Source organism: Castor canadensis, chromosome 14, assembly GCF_047511655.1.
Source record: "Castor canadensis chromosome 14, mCasCan1.hap1v2, whole genome shotgun sequence".
NCBI classification, from domain to species: Eukaryota; Metazoa; Chordata; class Mammalia; order Rodentia; family Castoridae; genus Castor; species Castor canadensis.
In genome coordinates, this window is record NC_133399.1 from 87,778,197 (window position 1) to 87,800,222 (window position 22,026).

The 22,026-nt window shown below is 33.4% G+C and overlaps 1 protein-coding gene across 4 annotated transcripts in view; it reads left to right on the forward strand.

The window, feature by feature from the left end:
* The window catches only part of Fbxo8 (F-box protein 8), a 43,311-nt gene extending 36,309 nt beyond the window's left edge, over nucleotides 1-7,002 (forward strand). For all 4 annotated transcript variants that reach the window (XM_074054969.1, XM_074054971.1, XM_074054970.1 and 1 more), the window contains 3 exons: nucleotides 2,050-2,168; nucleotides 4,403-4,599; nucleotides 6,057-7,002. In XM_074054969.1, coding sequence (XP_073911070.1) covers nucleotides 2,050-2,168; nucleotides 4,403-4,599; nucleotides 6,057-6,244 — 504 coding nt within the window. In that variant the 3' untranslated portion in view covers nucleotides 6,245-7,002. The remainder of the gene's footprint in view (nucleotides 1-2,049; nucleotides 2,169-4,402; nucleotides 4,600-6,056) is intronic.
* The last annotated feature ends 15,024 nt before the right edge of the window (nucleotides 7,003-22,026 follow it).

Genomic DNA, 22,026 nt, shown 5'->3' on the forward strand with positions numbered 1-22,026 from the left:
GGACACATTCAACAATATATTTTTATGAAGCATATTTTTATGATTCTTAATGAGGCAAATACCAAGGTTACTTCATAACTAAGTAGCAACAAGTAATATTAAAAAGGTATATATCATATAATTACAGAATTATATCCCACTTAATAGATCTTATTAATGGGTTTGTTTTACTTAATTTTAAAAGTATATTAGAATTAATTTTACATATATTAAGTAGTGATTTTAATATGAATAAAGAATTTATTTAATAATACTTAATGGCATTCTTTTGTCTTTATATCACTTCATTTGAAATTAAATGCTGGTGATAATTCCACAATATTGCTATTCTTTTACACTGTGGAATTTTGGAAACAACTAAACTTGACTCAACTTTTGCTAAACAGGTCAATTAAACATACAGTCAACTCTCAATTATTCAAGGGAGGAAAGGATGAAACAAGCATTAAAATTTCTCTAGTGCCTGCCCTGTCAGATGATTGCTGAAAGCCTCATTCTAAACAACTTTTTTGGCTTTCAGTCTTGATCATATTACATTTCTAGCCCTGTTTCCAGGATTCAGTGAAATATGGCATACAATTGAGTTGACAGAAAGGTTTCATGTTATCACACTCTGTTCTTCTTTATGTATATTTTTAAGTCAGTGCCTTAGCATTGCCTTTGTACTATTAAAATTCATATGAAAAGTTGTTAACATTGCTATTAAGATATTATTCTGATGACTAATAAAATTAGTTTCATATAAAAAGCCTTATCCTTGAATTACAGCTTACAGATAATTATAACTTTTTAAAAGCATTACCTCACGGTACCAAGTTGCTTTTTAAGTTTTTAATGTAAAAGTTTTATGAGAAAGTTTTTATCTTTAGGAGTCTTACATAGAAATTCTTCCAACTTTTAAAATTGTAATGTGTGTAATATTTTTGAGTACTATGTGTTTGTAAAGTGAAGAAATGCTAAAGGAATTTATGTGCAAATGCAATATGTTGCATGTATATCCTACATCATTTTCTGAGTACTATGTGTTTGTAAAGTGAAGAAATGCTAAAGGAATTTATGTGTAAATGCAGTTTGTTGCATGTATATACTACATCATTTTCTCTACCAATCAACTACACATGTGGTGCTAGTGCCCAGACATAAGCATTCATGGAAATGCATGTTTCTGGATTACTACAAGTTGAAATAAACACATCTGCCTTTTATTTCAATAACTGCACATTCAAATCTGCCTATGGCATTTGTTTGAATGTGACCTCCATATATGTGAGAAAGTACTGGTTTCAGCATTTAATTTTTTTGTTGTTGATGTTTTGTTGTTGTTGACTTAAATCTAAAGCAGATATAAACTTAAGGGTAATGCTTCTCTGGAAAACTTTGCATGCAGAGAAAAGGAAATTCAAAGATAAAACCTATGAAAAACACTGAGGATTTTTTGTGTTAATCATGCTTTGTTTTAGTGAGTACTTTAACTAGATTCTTGTGAGATGTAGTGATATGTAAAGCCAAAGTAGTAAAATCCGTGAACCAGCCTCGAACATATCCTCCTTTACTTTAAGTTAAATAATTTATTTTTCTTTCCAGAATAAAGTTGTTAGTCTTTCATTTGAAGAATATTATTTTTTCTTAAGTTGCTTCCTCAAAAAAGTATACTACAATGTGTATCTGAGCTCAAAGAAGTCATGTTTTCTAGTAAGCAGGGCAAGTGTTGGTTACAGGGCTTATTTTATAGTGTATATGTGATTTCTTCCACATCCTCTCCCAAATTAGACCATAGTTTTATATAGCCAGTGTACCTGACATGAGCCAGAAAATTAAGATTTATTTAGGAATATTAACTTTGAATTTCCTACTTTTCGTTGCATGTAAACCATCAACCACAAATAATAGTTTCAGTTCAAGTTCTAGCTTGTATTTTGCATGATAAAGCTATAATTAAAAGTCTAGTAATGCTGGAAAGAATTTATAGCTATGGTTCTGCTATTACCTAATTGTTCAGATTTATAAATAAAGACTAATTATTTATGTAGACTTGTCTTTCTGCCTTAGGGAGTGAACTACTTTATGTCCAAGGGTATCCTAGATGATTCGCCAAAGGAAATAGCAAAGTTTATCTTCTGCACAAGAACACTAAATTGGAAAAAACTGAGAATCTATCTTGATGAAAGGTAAAAAAAAAAAGTTTGTTTTCATCAAAAATGAGTTAAGTAATGTTTTTGAAATTATACTGTCTAGCAATCATCTGGTTGCAAAATTGAGTAAAGATAGGAAAGCTGTTACTGTATGATATAATTTTTTGTGAGCCTTAACTTGCTGATGAAGAAGTTGTCATCATGAAAGTAAAAGAAACTAAAGTAGGTCTGGCGTTATGGTTTACCCTGTAATCCCAGCATTTGGGAGGTTGAGGCAGGGAGATCTTTAGTTGGAGGTCTGCCTGAGCTCTTAGGGAAACCATGTCTCAAAAAAAAAAAAAAGAAAGAAAGAAGGAAAAAGAAAGCCCATGTGCACACAAAATGGTAGCCCAACATATGTGATATTTTTGCTTGGGAACTGCAGCCCTAACTTTTTCTTAATAATTAACCCATAATCTAAGTGTTTGAATAACTAAAAATTCTAAATTCTACAATTGTCCATATAAAGATCTATTATAAATATTCTGAAAGTATAAGAATATAAAGGTATATGTATTTTTCTATAGTGCTACTATTGAGAAGTATCATGCCCATGTTTGAAAATTATGAAAAATGTGACATTCAATAGTGTGTTTTACAAAAATAATGGCTAGTATGCTGTTGTGATTTGATTGTAGCTCCTTTTTTCTAGTTATTAACAGACATAAACTTATTGGTACATTTTGATGTGGCACGCCTAAACTGCTATCTTTAAAATCATAGATCTAATACTAATATATAGTTCAAAATGCATGCCTTTCATTTTAATTCTCAATATTTATTTTTCTGGATTTTTCAACATGATCTGAAAACATTAATGATATCCAGAAGCTTATCTAGATAGGAGGGGTTTTTGACTATTTTACACTTCAGCATACTGGTCTTTGAAAGAAGTCTTTTTTGTAAAGATATGTCATTAGCTCTGTTTGTCTTTAAATGCTAGGTACCTAGACATTGGCAATTTTTCTATAGAGAACTAGAACTTTCTGTAAATATTTAGGCTTTGCTGATACTATGATCTCTGTTGCAGCTGGCATTCTCTGCCATTCTGTTTTGAAAACAGACATATACAATCTGTAAACAAATTAGTGTGGATGTGTTCCAATACAACTATTTATAAATGCAGTCAGCAGGCCAGATTTTGCCCATTAGCTGTAGTTTGCCTATCTCTGCAAACTACAATTGGTAAAGATTAAAGATTATAATCATATTTGAATTCAATAGGTGTGACTATATTAGAATGTTATTGATTAAATTTATGTATAACATACATATACAAATATTTGTCTACTTGTAAATAAACTAAATATATCAATAGAATTATTGCATCTATAAGATGGGATATTGTGAAACCATTAAAGAGAATGAAGCATATCTATTTGTAAAGATAAAACTTCACAGTACACTTTGTGAAAAAAGGAAAAGCAAATCCTGAAAAAATACACTGTATATAGGCATTTTTAGCAGTCAACATAAATCTTGCCTCTGGAGATGTGACTTGATATAGTAGGTGAAGATTTTCATTACTTACATAATTAAGTATTCTAGTGCTGTTTCTTCATTTTATTCCTTTCCTTCCCTTCCTTTCACTTCTCTTCCAACAGTGCTCACTATGTAGCCCCAGCTGGCCTGGAACTCCAGATCAGCCTCCTGAAGGCTGGGATTACAGTGTGAGCCTCCATGCCCGGTTAAGTAGCCCTTAATATGGCAAAATTTTCTTTATTTTATAAGTACAATTCTTCATTGTACTTTGTTTTATTGTAACCTATTCATAAAATCTTTCAAAATTGTGTCATGTAATTTTAAAAAATATTTTTAAAGCATAGATATATTTGCCTTAATTATTATTTGATTTTTCACATACACTGAATAAAACTTCAGAAACATTGTGGCAAGTACTAATTCATCTGTGTCAAAGAAATTAATACACTTACTTCCAGATGTACATCTATGGAAATGTCCTATTTTTCACCCAACCTTGTAAAACTATGCAACTCAGGGCCTTGGGTACTTGAGCCAACACTCAATTCCTTTTGCATTTTTTTTTAACTTTTTTTTTCAGACAGTCTCCTGTTCACTTTATCCAGGCTGGCCTTGGACCCTGATCCAGTTACTAATCTAATTATCAATAATCAAGTATTTTTATTCCCCCAAAGTTACAAATTATTATTTTTTCTTATTTTTTAATAGGGAAAAGTTAACTAAAGTTGTACCTTTTTCTCTTTTTATAGGAGGGATGTCTTGGATGACCTTGTAACACTGCATAATTTTAGAAATCAATTCTTGCCAAATGCACTGAGAGAGTTTTTTCGTCATATCCATGCCCCTGAAGAGCGTGGGGAGTATCTTGAAACTCTTATAACAAAGTTCTCACATAGGTTCTGTGCCTGTAATCCTGATTTAATGAGAGAACTTGGCCTTAGTCCTGGTAAGAATATATAGTATGTTACTTACTTTCCACTCCCCTAATACCTCCAGGTAAAAACAATCTTACATGAGATTTTTCTCACTGTGAGGAAAAATGCTTCCACAAATTACAAATATTTGTTTCGCTGTTATAGCAGTGACTATATATATGGAATATATCATTCATGTGAACTGAAAAGGATCTTTAGTTTGTCATAGCTTTTGTTTTTGTTTGTTTGTTTGCTTGTGGTACTGGGGTTTGAACTCAGGGCCTACACTTTCAGCCACTCCACCAGCCTTTTTTTGTGATGGGTGTTTTCAAGATAGAGGCTCCTGAACTATTTGCCCAGACTAGCTTAAAACCATAATCCTCCTAATCTCTGCCTCCTGAGTAGCTAGGATTACAAGCCTAAACCACCAGTGCCCAGCGGCTATTGTTTATGTATACTAAATATGCTGTTCTAACAAGAAAGTTAATTACATAAATTCTTTAAAATTATTCTTTGAGTATTGGATACTTTTACTAGCTTAATTGAAAACTTGAGAAATTGCTTTTAAAGCTTTTAATAATTCACACATTTCATAAACATTTTTCCACTAAAATTTGTTATTAATGCAACTAGTTTTTGTTGTGTATGTGTATACTGAATATATATATGATACAGCCTTGAGTCTAATACATTTTTTCATCTGATACAGCTTTACCTATCTCTTCATGTCAAAAAATTTATTGTGCTTGTGTTATTAAGCAGAGATTAGAAAACATTTACCTATCATTAAATTTTCTAAACATGTTTTACAAAACATTATGCTTACCTTAGCCTCCTTAAGACTGCAGGATTCTCATCAGAGCCAAGAGGAGCCTAAGGGGACATAATGTCTAAATGTAATGTATGTCCTGGATGGGATCCTAGAACAAAATAAGGCCATTAGTTAAGCACTAAAGAAATGTGAATAAATAATAATGTATCAGTAATGGCTAATTTTGACAAATGTGCCATTCTAAGGTAAGATGTTAATCGCAGGGGAACCCAGGCGTGGAATTTTCTGTACTATTTTCATATTCTTTCTGTAAACCTAAACTATTCCAAAATAAATTTATTTTTAAAAATCCCAAAAAGAAAAGACTGCAGGATTCTGAAATACAAACATGATAATAGTAGCAGGAATCATGATATTTGTTAATTTTATTATATTAAGATCAAGTATAGCCCTGAACTTACATGAAGAAAATCGAACAAAGTGCAGACTGAATTGGCATTCAGACTGTATATAACTGTCTCATTTGCCCAGTACTGAGGACTTTTCCAGGACACAGAACTTTCAGTGCTAAACTAGAAAAAGAGTAGGCAAACTGGATTTGGTTGGTCACCCTATGTTTAGTTATGAGCTAATCTTCATCTCTTGAAATTAACAGTTTGCTTTGTATAATACTGTTTTAACCAGCTAATAATTCAAAGTATTTCTTTTGCCTTCCAGATGCTGTCTATGTACTGTGCTACTCTTTGATTCTACTTTCCATTGACCTCACTAGCCCTCATGTGAAGAATAAAATGTCAAAAAGAGAATTTATTCGAAATACCCGTCGTGCTGCTCAAAACATTAGTGAAGATTTTGTAGGGCACCTATATGACAACATCTACCTTATTGGCCATGTGGCTGCATAAAAGCACAATTCCTAGGACTTCAACTTTTTACATCCGACTGAAGCTGCCCACAGACTTGTTAAGCAGATCTGGGAGTTACATCAGTGCTGGTCATTCTAGCCTCTGTATACAATCAAGCTTGAGTATACAGCCTCTTTTTATTTCCCTGTTTCCTTTTTAAAATAATTTCCTTTAGGAACTTAATAATTTTGCAGAATTTTTCTTAATTTTGCTTTATCATGTTTTGCACAAAGCAGAGCCATTATTTAACACAGCTGTTAAAGAATGTTAAACTGACACACATTGTATTCTATAAGATGGTGTATTTGTGCATTAGATTTGCCTGAAAATCTTTAACCATTTCCATTCTTTTTAAAATACATGTGTAATGTATACATATTTAACTAAAGAAATTTATAATCATAATTATTTTATTGTAAAGATTTTAACTAAAGTTTTTCCTTTTCTCTCAAACTGAGTTCTGAAATTTATTTGTTTCTGATCTTAGAATATTGTTGTCTTTGTAAAGTTGGATCTGACTTCTGACAGAAGCCAATACCACTTTCCCTTTCTTTGAACTTTGAAGTGTTGATTTGTTACTATATGACTATGCAAAACTGCCACTTATTTGTATAATATAAATTTATCATTTGATTTTTCATTTTGAAAACTTCTGAGTCAATTTTCAATAATTCTTTTAAATATTTAGAATTTTAAAATGTGCCCAAATTAAGAGTTATACCTATAAACAGAATAAAATATTATTAGAAGTCTGGTAATCTTTGCTTGATTTGAATTTGTCAAACTTAACTTAATCTTGATGATATCTGTTCAGAATCCTTTGAGAAAAGCCTACTGTAAATGATAGTATATAGTCTTTATTCATTCAATCAAGAAATATTTATTCAGGGTATTCCATGTGTACACTCTGCTAAGTACTAGAACTTATGCCTGGGCATGAGTTCCACATTCACAGATGTTACATGACTAGGTAGTGAGAGGAAAAATACTACTTACTAGAGAGCAAATGTATTAAGTATATCTTAATAACACTTATTTAATAATGAAAGTGAACAGCATTAAACTGATTAAGAACAATGTTGTTATATGGCAAGTCAAAATTACTTCTAAGTAAAAAGCAAAAGATCTGAAATGATACAGTATGTAGTGAATATAGGTGCTAGCATAGGCAAAGGGATTTGGGGCAGAAACTTCTTAGTAGAGGTGTAGAATCCTGGCTTACTTCCAGATGTAACCCTAAATCAATAGAAGTTGCTAATATTATAATAGTAATGGTGTGTTCCACATTTTTCAAGGACAAAAAATTTATTTGATAAGCTGATCAAATAATTTGTTAATGTCAGAGGGACTTTTAAACTAGTAGGAAATAATTTCTGGATTCAGAGGCAAGTATCTTAAGTAATTTTACACATGCATAATTTTGAGTTCCATGAAAATAATTATTCTTTATTCCTGTTTTCCAGTGAATGGTACATCGACCTCTCCCTCTGTCTGCCCTTCTATCTTTACTTATTTGGGTTTATTTCTTTATCTGTCATTAACATCCGGTTCTTTCTCTTTTCCCAATCTCTTTTCCTTTTTTGTTCTTCATTTTTTCCACTTTACCACATTTAAATGTGGATTGATAGTATCCGTTTTCCAATATTTTCTCATGGAAACTTTCAAACATATAGAAGGACAGAAATATTTTGCAGAGAAAGCCACCCCTAGATTCCACAATTAAAATTTTACTTTACCACATATTTATCCATTCCTCTGTCATTCAACCCATCTTAATAGTTGTTATATGTCAAAATAAGTTTCAAACATCAGTACACTTCCTAAACACTTAGACTTGCATATTATTAATTAGAGGTCAATTTTTAAAAGTTTTTTTGAAGTAAAGTTTCAAGGAAACACAAAAACCAATGAATGTTTACAAATACATACATCTGTGCAAACCATACCCCAACCAGGATATAAAAATGTACATAGCCTATTAATATTGTACCACTTTGCATAAAATATAGAAACCATACAACCATATAGACCTGTTTATGCTGTCTTCCCACCCATATGTGTTAATATAGTGTGTATTATAAACTTCACAAGGTAATGTAATAATTTGCTTTGAATAGCATCTACTTTTTTGTTGTTTTTTGTTTTGTCATTTATTTTTATTGTGCTGGTGGTACATTGTGACATTTGCAAAATTTCTTATAATATGTCATAGTTGAATTAGCCCCTTCCTTATTTCTCCTCGCCCCATTCCTGGAATAATTTTAACAGGTCTCATTTTTCCATTTACCTACATGAATACATAATTTTTCCACCATATTTGCCTTTCTGCACCCTTTTCTTATATCCTCCCCGCTTCCCACTGGTACCCCTCACCCAGACAGGACTGTTTTGTCTTCCTGTTCTCTGTTTTGAAACAAAACATTTTTATTTACCATATATATTTTTTTATTTGTATTTTTATTTACCATATATATATATTATAACCTGAATTGATTCATCCCTCTATTTTTCTCCTTTCTACTTCAGACTCTTAGGGTGGTTTCAACAGGTTTAAAAATTTTGTATTCATTCTTGTATAGGAGGTACATCAACCATATTCACCTTAACTTCCTAAAAATATGGAACTCTTCACGAATTTGCATATCATCCGTACTAATCTCTGTATCCAATTTTAGTGTATGGGATGCCAAAGCGAGCACAGCATCTACACTTTAAATGAATTCCAAAAAAATCATTTTTAGCCAGATCATAATTTCTTATAATCTTATTTTGTGAAGACCCAAGTTGTATTACAGTATAATTATTTTCAAAATGAAAACGTAACATCTGTTACAGTCCAGGACTTCTTGAAATTATCATAGTTTTATCTGAAAATATATTTTTTTCCTTCTTGAATTTTTTGCTGAGTATATAATTCTGGGTTGACATCTCCTCCCCATTGGGTACTTTAAAGATATCGTTCCACTATTTCCTGTCCTCTTGTTGCTGATGAGAAAACAATAGTTTTCCCCATGTGTAATGTCATTTTCCTCAGAGTGCTTTATTTCGTCAAACATTTTTTCACCCTCATTTTTCTTCATTCCTCTCCTTTTGGAACTCCATTTATACATATTTTAAACATTCCAACATTGTCTCATATATTTTTAAGGCTTCGTTGATTTTTAAAATTTTTTTTCTTTAATTGGGTTTTTTCTCTTGATACGTATTTCAGCTCACTAGCTCTTCTGTGATCATTCATTTAAACCCTACAATGACCTCTTATTACTGTTTATTTTAGTTCTAGAAATTCCCTTTAGTTTATGTAATTTGTTTCCTTTCCAAGATTTCCTATCTTTTTATTCATTATAAGCACATTTTCCCTTACATTCTTGAGCATCCTTACAATAGCTGCCTTAAAATACTTGTCTGCTCATTCCAATATTCTGTATCATCTCTGTGTCAGTCTTCTTTGGTTTTCTTTTATTTTCTTTTGAGAATGGGTTGCATTTTAGTCTCTTCATATACTGAATAATTTAGATTGTGTTCTGCACATTGTGAATAAAATATTGCAGAAAGCCTAGATTCTGATATGTTTCTCTGGACACATTTTTAAGCAACCAGTTAACTTGTCTATAACTCCCAAGTTATTAAATTTGAATGACAAGCTCTGGCTTCCCTATAGTTGGTGGTAGCTCAAATTTAGTTCATTTCCTTAACCAGGCTGCTATGCTTGAAGTCTGTTCTGTGCGTGAATGCTTTAGAGACCAGCCAGAACTGGTACAAAATTGAGGATTTGAAGCTCTTTCCCTGTTGGTCCTTTCTTTGCCAGGATTTCCTTCTGCATGCCCAGGAATGGTAATGTGTTGTTGAATTCAGCTTTTAAATATTTTATTGAGAATTTTTGCATGTATTGAGGGTAATGCTGGCTTATAGAATGAGTTTTGTAGTATTCCCTTTTGATTTTATGGAATAATTTAAGGAGAATTGGTGTTAGTTCTTTAAAGGTTTGGTAGACTTCGGCTGTGAATCCATCTGGTCCTGGGCTCTTCTTTGTTAGGACATTCTTTCATTGTTTCAATCTTACTGCTTTATACATCTGTTTGAGTGGTTTATATCATCTTGATTTGATTTTGGTAGGTCATACGCGCTAGAAATTTACCCATTTCTTCTGGGTTTTCCATTTTATTAGAATATAAGTTTTCAAAGTATTTCCCAATATTCCTCTGGATTTCATTGGTATTTGTTATGATATCCCTTTTTTCATTGCTAATTTTATTAGTTTTGGTTTTATCCCTTTTTTTGGTTAGTTTGGCTAAAGGTTTATCAATCTTACTTATCTTATAAAATAACCAGCTTTCTGTTTCATTGATTTTTTTTGTATTTTTTAGTCTCCATTTTATTAAATTCTGCCTTGACCTTTATTATTTCTACCTATTAAATTTGGGGTTGGCTTGTTCTTAATTTTCTAGGATCTTGAGGTGCATAATTAGGTTATTTATTTGAGATCTCTCTGTTTTGTTTTGATGTAGGCATTCATAGCTATAAACTTTCCTCCTTACCACAACCTTTGCAGATGACCTGGTAAGTTTTATTTTCATTTTTATTAGATTCTAGGAATTTTTTGATTCTCCCCTTATTTTTTCAATGACCTACTATAATGTATTGTTCTGTCTCCATGTGTTTGAATATTTTCTGTGGTTTCTTTTGCAGTTGATTTCTAGTTTTATTCCATTGTAGTCTTAATAGAATACAGGAGCTTGTTTCAGTTTTCTTGCTTTATGTCCTAAAATATCTATTTTGGAGACGATTCTGTGGCCTCCTGAGAAGAATGTATATTGTGCAGCTACTGGATTTAATATTCTGTAGAAGTCTTTAAGTTCATTTTGTCTATAGTATCATTTAATTCTGAAGTTTTTAATTTTTTTTTGTCTCAATGACTTATTTATTGGTAAAAGTGGAGTATTGGAGTGCTCCACTATTATTGTGGAGGGATTTATTTTGGCTCCTGGTTTCAGAGATTTCAGTTCATGGTCAGTTGGCTCCATGTTTCTGAGCCAAATTCTTGACTCCATGTTTCTGATGACAGCCAGAAAGCAGAGAGGGAGGGAGAGAGAGAGAGAGAGAGGGAAGGAGAGAGAGAGAGAGGGAGGGAGAGAGAGAGAGAGGGAGAGAGGGAGGGAGAGAGGGAGGGGGAGAGAGAGAGGGAGAGAGGGAGGAAGAGAGACAGAGAGCAGTATATGAGCCCATGCTAGTGGGCTTTCTCCTTATCCTTTTGTTCCATCTGGCCCCCATCCATTGAAATATACCAATCACATTTAGGGTTGTCTTACATACCAATCATCTCTAGAAATACTGTCACAGACACACCCAGAAGTGTGCTTTACTGATCTCCTAAGCACCTCTTACCCCACACAATTAAGTTGACAAACAAGATTAACCATCACACCCTCCTTTTGCCCTACAAAATTCAATGTAACCTCCTTAGCCTAGCACATAACACATTTCACAATGTGGACCCAACCCAACTTATCTTTAAAGCTTCATCTCCAACAACATTGTTCAACCATGGTCTGGTCTTTCTTTGCTGTTTATAAAAATTCTTTTTCTCTGATATCCTTTTCTCCCTTCTGTATTTAAATTTCCCCTATTCAAATATAAATTTATTTTTGTAGTAGGGGAACTCAAATATAAATTCTCTATGAAAGCTCTAACATACATAACACTAATGTTAATTGTTTCTTTCTCTATAAATTATAGTACTTTGTACATACCTCTCATAATAACTTTTCCAGCTTTTTCTTCAAATGTAATCTTATTGAAGCTGTTCTGGTCCCAGCCTGACAAGTTGTATTTTAAGCTTAAACTAAGAAAATGGCAGAGAGTGTAAGGAGTAATGAGGGTTTTTTAAATCCTGGAAGGAAACTGATAGGATTTGGTGATTTGGTGAGAAGTTTTCTAATATAAGTGTTCTGTCCAATTATCAAAGGTAGCTACTAGGAAAGCTAACTGGTGGAGTGAAATAGGAAAGATCACAAATTTTGAACCTGAAAATATTAGTAGAGCATTCATTGACTTCAGCTGAAGAATAGATCTATAGTTGAAAAGTAAATGGGAGCTGGGTATGTAAGTTGGTATCATACTAGTATTTAAAATATGCTTAAGTGATGCATAGAAAAAGAACTTCTCTAGGGAGTATTAGAGTAAAGAGAAATAATTGGGAGACACAGCATTTTAGGTTTTTGTAGAGAAAAGTAAGTCAAAAAAGAGGGTTAATCAAACTTTAGAAAAACTAGAGAAATCTTCTATCCCAAGAACTAAGGAAGGAAAGTATCAAGAAGGATGCTGAAGGCTGGGGATATAGCTTATTGGTAGAGAACTTTCCAACATGCATGAGGCCCTGGGTTTCATCCCCAGTCCCCCCAAAAAATAAAAATAAAGAAATGTGCTGAGCTTTATACATTTACTGAAGTCCAAGTAGGTTTTGTTTTCCCATCTCTTTTTTAATTTTTTTATGAGATTTGAGTTGGAACTCAGGGCTTCAGGCTTGCAAAGCAGGCACTGTACTGCTTGATCCATATCTCCAGATCTGTTTTCCCATCTCTTGAGTCTACCTTTCCACCTGGAGCTGAGGCTAGAAAGTCAGAATACTAATGGCTTTTATATTGTCCCTATACAAATATTCCTTACCCAGTGTGTAATCTGAGCTCTGCTGAAACCCACAAGAGTGCATAGGCCTGTCTACAACTTTCTTCCCCAGTAAGGGCTGGGTTGTTTCAAGACCAGAATGTGCCACACTAACTGGGGGCTTCTAGTAAAAATTTTCCTATACACAATCACCACTCATGTTTTCTAAGATATGGTTCATATTTTGAAATAGAGAAAGGAAAAAGAAATGAAGGGAGGGAGGAAGGGAAAAGAAGGAAGGATGGGAAAAGGGAAGAAAAGAATGAGAAGTAGGACACAAAAAGAATAAGGAAGGAAGGAGGAAGGAAAGGAAAAGAGTGTAAAGGGAAAGGATAGGAGAGGGAAGGGGAGGGAAGAGAAAAGTGCTTAAACACTTTTAGAACCTCTTCCAAATTTGTCATCAACAGGATTTTTCCTACATGCATTGTTAAAACTAACACTCTGATCTTATTGAACCCTGTGTTTCATCCTTTCATTCTGTTTTCTTTTCTGCAAAGCTATTAATTTCTCTCCCATATTTACCTGTTGAAATGTTACTCATCCTTCATTGTCCTCAGGTTCTTTTTACTTTGGGACAGTTTTCTCTATTCATAGAGATAGAAGTTTAATTTTTCATGTCTTTCTCAGTACCCAAAATAAACATTGCCCCAGAGCAGTTTCCTGCTAAATTCAGCTGAATTATTTTACCTCTAGTTCATTTTCTACATAAGCATATAAAAAAATGGCCTTACTTTTTCCATTTTTTACAAAACACCTCCAGATAGGTTAGGTGTCACAATTTACAAATCAAAATATATTAACTTTTTTAAGACATTAAGACATGTTCTACCTATGTACTATTCTGGTTATAGATGAATCTCTCCAGGGCGTCTAATTTTTAATATCTGGATTAATTGCTGTTCCTTTAAGATTGTCTGCATATTTTTTCAGCTACAAGAATTTAGATCATTGATCATATTACATGTTACTTCTCTTAATCTCTTAAATTTTTGGCAATATTGTGAATATCAGTGACCAATGAAGTTTCTTTTCAAGAATTCATAAATAAATTTATCCTCTTCTAGGAAGCCATCCAAAGGCTATTAATTCAAAATGGGGAACAGGGAGAATGCACACCTTGAGTGTTTTTAAAGAAAATAAAAAAAAATAGATGGCCCTGGAATGCCCCAAACTTGGGGCAGTTGTCACAACCAACAAATACTTGCATATTACTATACACAAGCTGCTACTCCAGACACTAGTCAGGTAGACCAAAATACATTCTCATGATGTTTATAAAGTGGGAAAACACTTATTTTAAATATTAAAAGATAGGACATTATCCATATATGTGAATATACACACATTACAATTACCATATAAAACATAGCAAAAACCTTTGACTGGAAAGAAGAGACTGGAATAAAATATACCAAAATATTGTAAAGCATTTTTTTCTTATTTCCTCTTCAAAATCTTTTTAAGAGTAATATATTCTAGATACAACAAAATAAATTCATTGAAACAAGAAACTAAAAATAAATGATATTTCTAAATCAGCTGGTGCACTTTCCCCTCAGAATGTTGCCATGTATTTTTACTTAAAATTTATTTTCAAGACACTTGGCTGATCTGTTAAATCATATCTGGACAAATGTTTTGTTTTCAAGCTTAGAAAAGTGGATTGTTTTATTTTATTTTTGTCTAATTGAATTAAAGACCAGCAAGAGAAAGATACCAAATCTTTACTGAGGAAATTTCCATTGGTTAAAAAAGGAAAATGCTTTCTTCTTGGCATGGCTGGACCGGAAGGTTGGATTTAATTTAAAATGATTAATGAGATTTTGTCAGACTCCTTGACTTGACCACCACTGCAGTTTGTCATTGCAACAACCTGGGAAGCCTGGACGCCATTCTGTCGCCCAAACCCCTCTCCAGGGAAGAAATTAACTGGAGCGCCTAGTGCCAGGTACACATCAATGGCATTGTCTCTCTGGTATTGACAGCTTAAAAGTTTAAATCAGAAATATGTATGTTTGGGGACACATACCTTAAATATTGTTTTCAGTCTCTTTGCAAGTAATTAATCACTTCTTAAATACTTAAGTTGTTGACATTTTCTAAAGAAAACTATTTAAAAGACAAAATCTTTACTAAGCATCCCCATATTCCTCCCTAATTTGTTTTAAAAATTAAAATAGACAAGGAATTTTAGGATCTCAGATTACTTTTTGTTTTCTTTTTTTTTTAACCTAAAAAATTGAAGCACTTGAAAAGTAAAATCATTTTTCACTTTTGGAAATAACTTTTTTTAAACATGGCCTAATTTTGTAGTCAAGTTTTTAAATTAAGTCATACAATTCCAATGTGACTTAATAAATCTTTTTTCTTACTCATGTATTCATGCTTTAAAATGGCCTGATTAGCTAAAACCAAATTGCTGCATGTGGCTAGTACATTAGGTAATAAATACAATATAAAGCTTTCCTCTGGTATTGGTATTATAAAATTTGTATTGTAAAATTAATGCCATATTTGTATTTAGTAAGAGTTAAAAATGTATCAATACCAATTAACACTGAAAACCAATTACTAATACCAAATACAATAAAAATACTAAATTGCAATAACATGCAAATTTTTATAACAATACCAATACAATGTCAATGTTTATCATCTTTTTAAAAAATCTGTCCCAAAGAGTTCAAAGCAAAAAGGATTTCTTCCAACAAAAGCATCATAGAAAAGGTCTCGAGGATGTGATAGTCATTCAAGGAATAGTTTTATAGAGTCTTAACTTACTGTGCATTTGCCATTTTTTAATCAAAACAAAAATGAACAAATAGTGTCTTCATGTTGAACAATTTCAGAATAGTTATCTCTTCCAAGTTGTGTGAATATGTGATCCTGGAGGAGAGAGACTTTCTGTCAGAGACAGACTTCTAATGAATATCCAGTGTGGCCCAGAGAAGTTTATCAAAGTTGCTGGGCTTATTGAGAGGACAATAAAGGGAACAAAATAAAGTAGTTGTGTGTGTGTGTGTGTGTGTGTGTGTGTGTGTGTGTGTGTGTGTGTGTGCTAGCATTACATCTGTCACCTGTCACATTGCCCTACGGTGAGTTTCTTCCAAAGTAAATGTCATTTTCAATCCTAAGGCCATCAGTAGTTTATTATATTTCTAAAATTCTCAAAAATCATATGCTCTAATTTCAATGTGTGTGACTTTCAGTTCTATTGCAATTTAGTTTTTGAATTACATATTTATATTCCTAAACCCGGACTGCAAAATCTTATGCAGGCAATAGTGCTTATACAGGGATTCACAGTTACTCATTTTATTTCCCTTTGGAGATTTTTGTTGTTACTGCAGAAATTGAAGTAGTATGTATTTCACTGTTTCCTTTAGTTGATCTTGGAACAGGAAAATCCTAGCTCACACTGGAGTAGGTAAAATCCAATGCCTTACAACAGCTGTCCCATGGGGGCATTTGTTACCATGATGGATTTGTGTTGATTCTGGGTCTGGTTCTCGGCCTCAGAAATCTGGTTTTGTCAACACATCTTAAACAAATGTATTTTTCATGACAGTGATTTTAAATCCAGAACAAAAGGAAATGTTACAGTGATTACCTACTGATCAGTGCCTTTTCTCTCTTTACTAGCCTACCCATAGCCAATTGATTGGCAATCATGGAATCAGAGCAAGGACAACCACCTAAACCAAATGGTTTAGATTTTGTGTCAGATACAATAGCCAAATGTATTTATCAAGAGCAATGATTTTGCCTATTTAAGATTTGATAGCTAAAATCACTTTGTCCTAGGTTCTGTCAACATTTGCTTCTGTATTTCTTTTTAATTTATATTGCTAAGTGGAAATGTTTTGTCTGTTCCCCCAACCAGTTTCCCTTTTCTTTGTTCTCAAAATGTCTGTAATAATTTCCCCTACTATCCCAATTTACTTCAGCCCTTTTTTTTTTTTTCTTTTTGGTAGTACTTAGGTTTGAACTCAAGTCTTCTTGCTTGCTAGGCAGGCACTCTACCACTTAAGTCATTCATCCAGCCCTGGTTCAGCCTTAACATAGTCACTCACATTATATGCAAGGTCTAAAGCATTCTAATTCATCTTGTGCTTTTCTCACAATTTAAGAAAAATCTCATGCCTTACATATTTAAATTCTACTACACATATCACTATAGCTTCCCAAGTACCTACAACATGGCAATACATTTAGGGTATTATTTTACATTAGAGTAAAGTTTTAATTTAAATACTCAAATAAGTATTTAAAGATGTTTCATTTTATTCTAGGAAGAATTTACTAGGTGCAATGAAAAAGAAAAAAAGAGAAGCAAACTTCCCCTATGATCAAGGGCATTAGTGACAGGGAGGCAACCATAATTGTATTTGGTTCTATAATACTTCACATAGGTCAGCATAATTTTGCAGAGGTCTGTAGAAGCTATGTGACTTTTGAAGGATCAAATGATTCTGTGTGTGTGTGTGTGTGTGTGGAGGGGGGCGTGGGTGGGTGTGGGTGTTCCTGGAGTTTGAACTCTAGGCCTTGTGCTTGCCAGGCAGTCAGGCACTCTACTACTTGAACAATGTTTCCAGCCCTTTTTGCCTTAGGAATCTTTTGAATAGGTTCTCACATTTATGCCGAGTCAAACCTGTACTGCACAATCTCCCATTTATGCTTCCCACGTAGTTGAGATTCCCAGCTTTTATTGGTTGAGATGGGGGTCTAGTTAATTTTTTGCCTGGGCTGGTTTCCAAACGCATTACTCCGATTTCTGCCTCCAGAGTAGCTAGGATTACAGGCATGAGCCTCACCCAGCTCACAAGACCATTTATGAAGACCTGATTCCCAAGTACTTTGTTTATGTTGCTACCCTAAGGAACAGCAGAAGAAAATGTGTTGTCACCATACTTATATTAACTGGCTAAGAGAATAGATCAATAGCATGGAAACAGAAATGTACAGAAGTCATGGAACACTGAGCAATCTGTTGGAGTATAAGGTGCAAGTAAAAACTTAGGGAAAGAAAAGACTAGAAAGTACAGATTGAAGTGAGTAAGCTGAAATAAAATTTTGTAGACAATTGAAGGCTTTCACGAAGAAACATGTCATTTCTGATATATTTTAAGAAAATTTTTCTAATGCCAATGCGAAATGTAAAGCAGAAATGTAATGGAATGTACACTAAGGAAGTCAAAGAAGATTTAGGTACTTGTATCTGTGCAAGTGAAAAATAATGGAAACCTGTATTTTATCAGTGTCCATGGAGTAGGCATGATAGAGGAAAGATTTGAAAGATACTTTTCCTTTTTTTGTTCTTTTGGTAGTACTAGGTTTGAATTCAGGGCATCATGCTTGCTAGGCAGGCACTGTACCACTTCCCTGAAAGACACTTTTGCACCTGTTCTGCCCTCTTGTTCTGTAGTTTTATTGGAGAAAAAACATAAAAGATAATAAGAAAAGCATAGCGTTTTTGCTAGTTTGAGATAAAGATAGCTATACAGAGAAATTCCCAGTGTTTCCATGCATATGTGTATTACGACCCAAATTAGTTCCTCTCTACCAGACCTTCTCTCTACCTCCTAGTGCCCTTCCCATAGTGGCCTATGCCAGTTTAAGATTACTATATTTGTTCCTACACAGTGAGTACATCAACCACATTCAAGTTTTTGGTTTCCTTCTTTTTCCCTATCCCTCCAGTGTGAGGTCTCTCCTCAGTGTGTGACCCATATCCAATAATATTACTGCATTTATTTTAGATCTATAATCTGCATATGAGGAAGAACATGTGATTTTTGGTCTTCTGAGCCTAACTTCACTTAAGATGATGTTCTCCAGTACCATCCATTACTTGCAAATGACAGAATTTCGCCCTTCTTTGTGGCTGAATAAAATTCCATTGTGTATAAATACCACATTTTCTTAATCCATTTATCAGTAGTGGGGCATACTTGCTGTTTCCATAGCATGGATTTTGTGAATAGTACTGCAATAAACATGGGTGTGCAAGTGATATACATGTAAGTAAACGTAAAAATAACAAAAACTTTTTAAAAAGTCTCTTTTGAAGTAAACCATCCTGGTGTGCTACTGGCTGTTGGAAACAAAGTTGAAAATGTAACTACTTACTCCAAATGATCTGAAGGAGTTGCCAACATAGAGGAAACATAGTGAAGGTCAAGTTTGTTTGGGTTGAGAGGAAGGCAGTGGTGATACCATAGATATGAGCAGTCCAAAAGGAGTTCACTTTGAGTCACTGAAATTTAAAGTACAGCCAGCCAATTAGTTATTCAACAGTGTTCAGCAGTTAATTTACAAATGTAATATAATATTCACATGGAAACTAAAAGCTAAAAGGACATTTTGAGAGCGTCCTCAACATGCAAATGGTAGAAGAAACTATAGGAATGGATGCATATATTGAAGTAGTCATGAACACTTAGCATAATATATGGCAAATAGAGTCTACAGTTTATGTTGAAGGAACAGATTAATTTTTTAACAAGTGTTCTCAAACAAAACATTCCAAAATATCAAAGTACTTGAGTAACATGCTTTAGATATAAAAAAGAAATACCATCCTATCTCAATTTAGAGAGTCTTTCACAATAAAATCAATAAAATTTAAAAACTGACTAACCATGTTGTTCTGTTCAGGAGAGCTTGCTCTTGCCAGTCTGGGTCCCAACCAGTGCCTGAGGTGTCCTACTTACAAAATAGTTATGTTTTACTATTTTATAGAAGGATGATTACTGATAATAATAGTAATGTACTGTATATTTCAAAAAGCTAGAAGAGAGGATTTTGAATGTTTTCATCATAAAAAATAACTGAAGAGACAGATATGTTCACTCTGACTTCACCAGAACACAAAGTATACCATGTATCAAAACAACATATAGTATCCAATTAAAATGTACAATATTTTTGTCTGTACTGAGAATCAAAATCAGCAACTGGTACATGCTAGGCAAGTGCTTTCCCACTGAGTTACAGCCCTTGTTTTTTGAGACAAGTTCTATGTAGCCCAGGCTGGCCTTGAGCTTGTGATCCTCCTGCCTCAGCCTCCCAAGTGCTCAGCCTCCCAAGTGCTCAAATTGCAGGCATGTGCCATCGTGTCTGGCTAATATGTAACATTTTTATGTTTTTATGTATCCCTTAAAAAATAAGGCTAGGGTTATTCTATCAGTGATAGAACATGTCATTAGTATGTGTGAGGCTCCAGGTTTAATCCCAGCACCAAAGTAAGTAAAATTTAATTTAACATATAGGCAAAAACTATTCCTTTTAGTTACTGTACTGTAACTGGTCATGTAGTTGGAGTACTCAAACTGCAATTATCGTAAACCAAATTGAATCTGGCACTGATTAAGATGCATACAAATCCAACATCTACTCCTTCCTTAGCTTCCATCCCTAAATAGTTCTCAGAGATTGTAGAAATTCTATGCTAGCTGTTTTTACATCTCACTGAGGTTTGGAGTTGTGCATCATCTTCTGGGGTGTGTTTCATCGTCCTTGATTTATTACAAAGCCTCCTGTCTCCTAAAACATTTACAACCACAACCCAATAGAAACTAAATGATGCTGTTCTCTATAGTCCTCACTTTCTTACTACTATGAAGAAAGTATGTTCTCCTTACAGGGCTGAGTCACAGTGTTTGAGGCACTCACTGATTCTTTCTGCCTTTGACCCTCAGTGCTGTAAGAGTTTCTGTTCAAATCCTTTCTTTGCACACAAATCAGCCAGATATCTCTGGGTCACTGACATCACCAATTTGTCAAACAGACCCACACTCAGCCTGGGACCACCCCAGTGTTCCTCAACTCTTCAGCCAGGCACCTGCCTCATAAATGGGGCACTATGGAGTTTATGTCTAAACCAGGACACTTTTGAAAGCATTAAAATGCTAAACCAGATGGTACTTCAGGACAACAGGCATAAAGGAAGGATGTATGGTCACTGTACTCATGACTATAATACAATGTGATAAATGCAATAATAAAAATTTAAACACCTTGTAGTGGAGACATCTCCAATGTAATGCAGTAAGGGGTCAAAATTTGTTTCCAATTAAAAACATCTCTAAATTGTTTTCCAGTTGGCATCCATGATAAAAACATCTTGTTAAGCTGGGAATGTTTGTATCATGATGCTGAGCCCTGACTTTGGGAGGAAATACCCTTTTAGCATCTTGGAAATATATTTTGTAACTCAGTTTTTCTGTAGGGGAGCTCATTTTGCAATTTGGTTCACATTATAAGGAACTGAGTCTCAGAAGTCTCTGTAAAAATTGTAGAAAAATATAATTGACAATAATGGTAATGAAATCAAAGTTGTAGATAGCATGTATCTTACTCTTTTATTATCCTTGCTTTGCTAAGGGCTTTTATTCTTTAACTCATTTAGCCTTCACAAGTATATTCTGAGCAAATTAATAGACTTTATTTATTTCTGTGAAAGACATGGAATTAACTGAAATTCCTTCTCTCAAGATAAATCTATTATTTCCTCATAGATGTATGTCCTCCCAGTGATGTGTCCATGAAAATTAGGATCTCTTGTAATATCAGTTACAGTGGTAATATTGGGAATAAGAAATTTTTCAACAGAAAAAAATATTTAAGCACAAAAATTTAGGAGATTTTATGTTAAAATGGCATATAATATAGTATTAATATTCTTGGTCACAAAGCTATTTAAGTGAATATATTTCAGCTACATAACACATTTTTATGACTATATATGTATATATTATTCAAGCTTCACTCATGCTAGGCAAGGGCTCTACCACTGAGCCCTCACATGGTTACTGTTGATTGTTCCTTATATATTCTGTTCTACACTGTAACACATTGACACTGTGTTTTCTTATGTTGCAATATTTTGCTACCTGATTTGGGGCTATTATGCAAAAAAAATTGAAATTCTTACTCAAAAAGATTGTTGTCTCGCCTAGCATGTGCAAAGCCCAAGATTTGACTCCCAGCACTGAAAAAATAGTACTATCAGTATCTTTTCAAAATGAACACACTGATTTAGATAACATCTCAATACAGAACAATATTTATCTCTAACTTCTCATTTTTAGATTTAAAGAACACACATTTAAAAACAA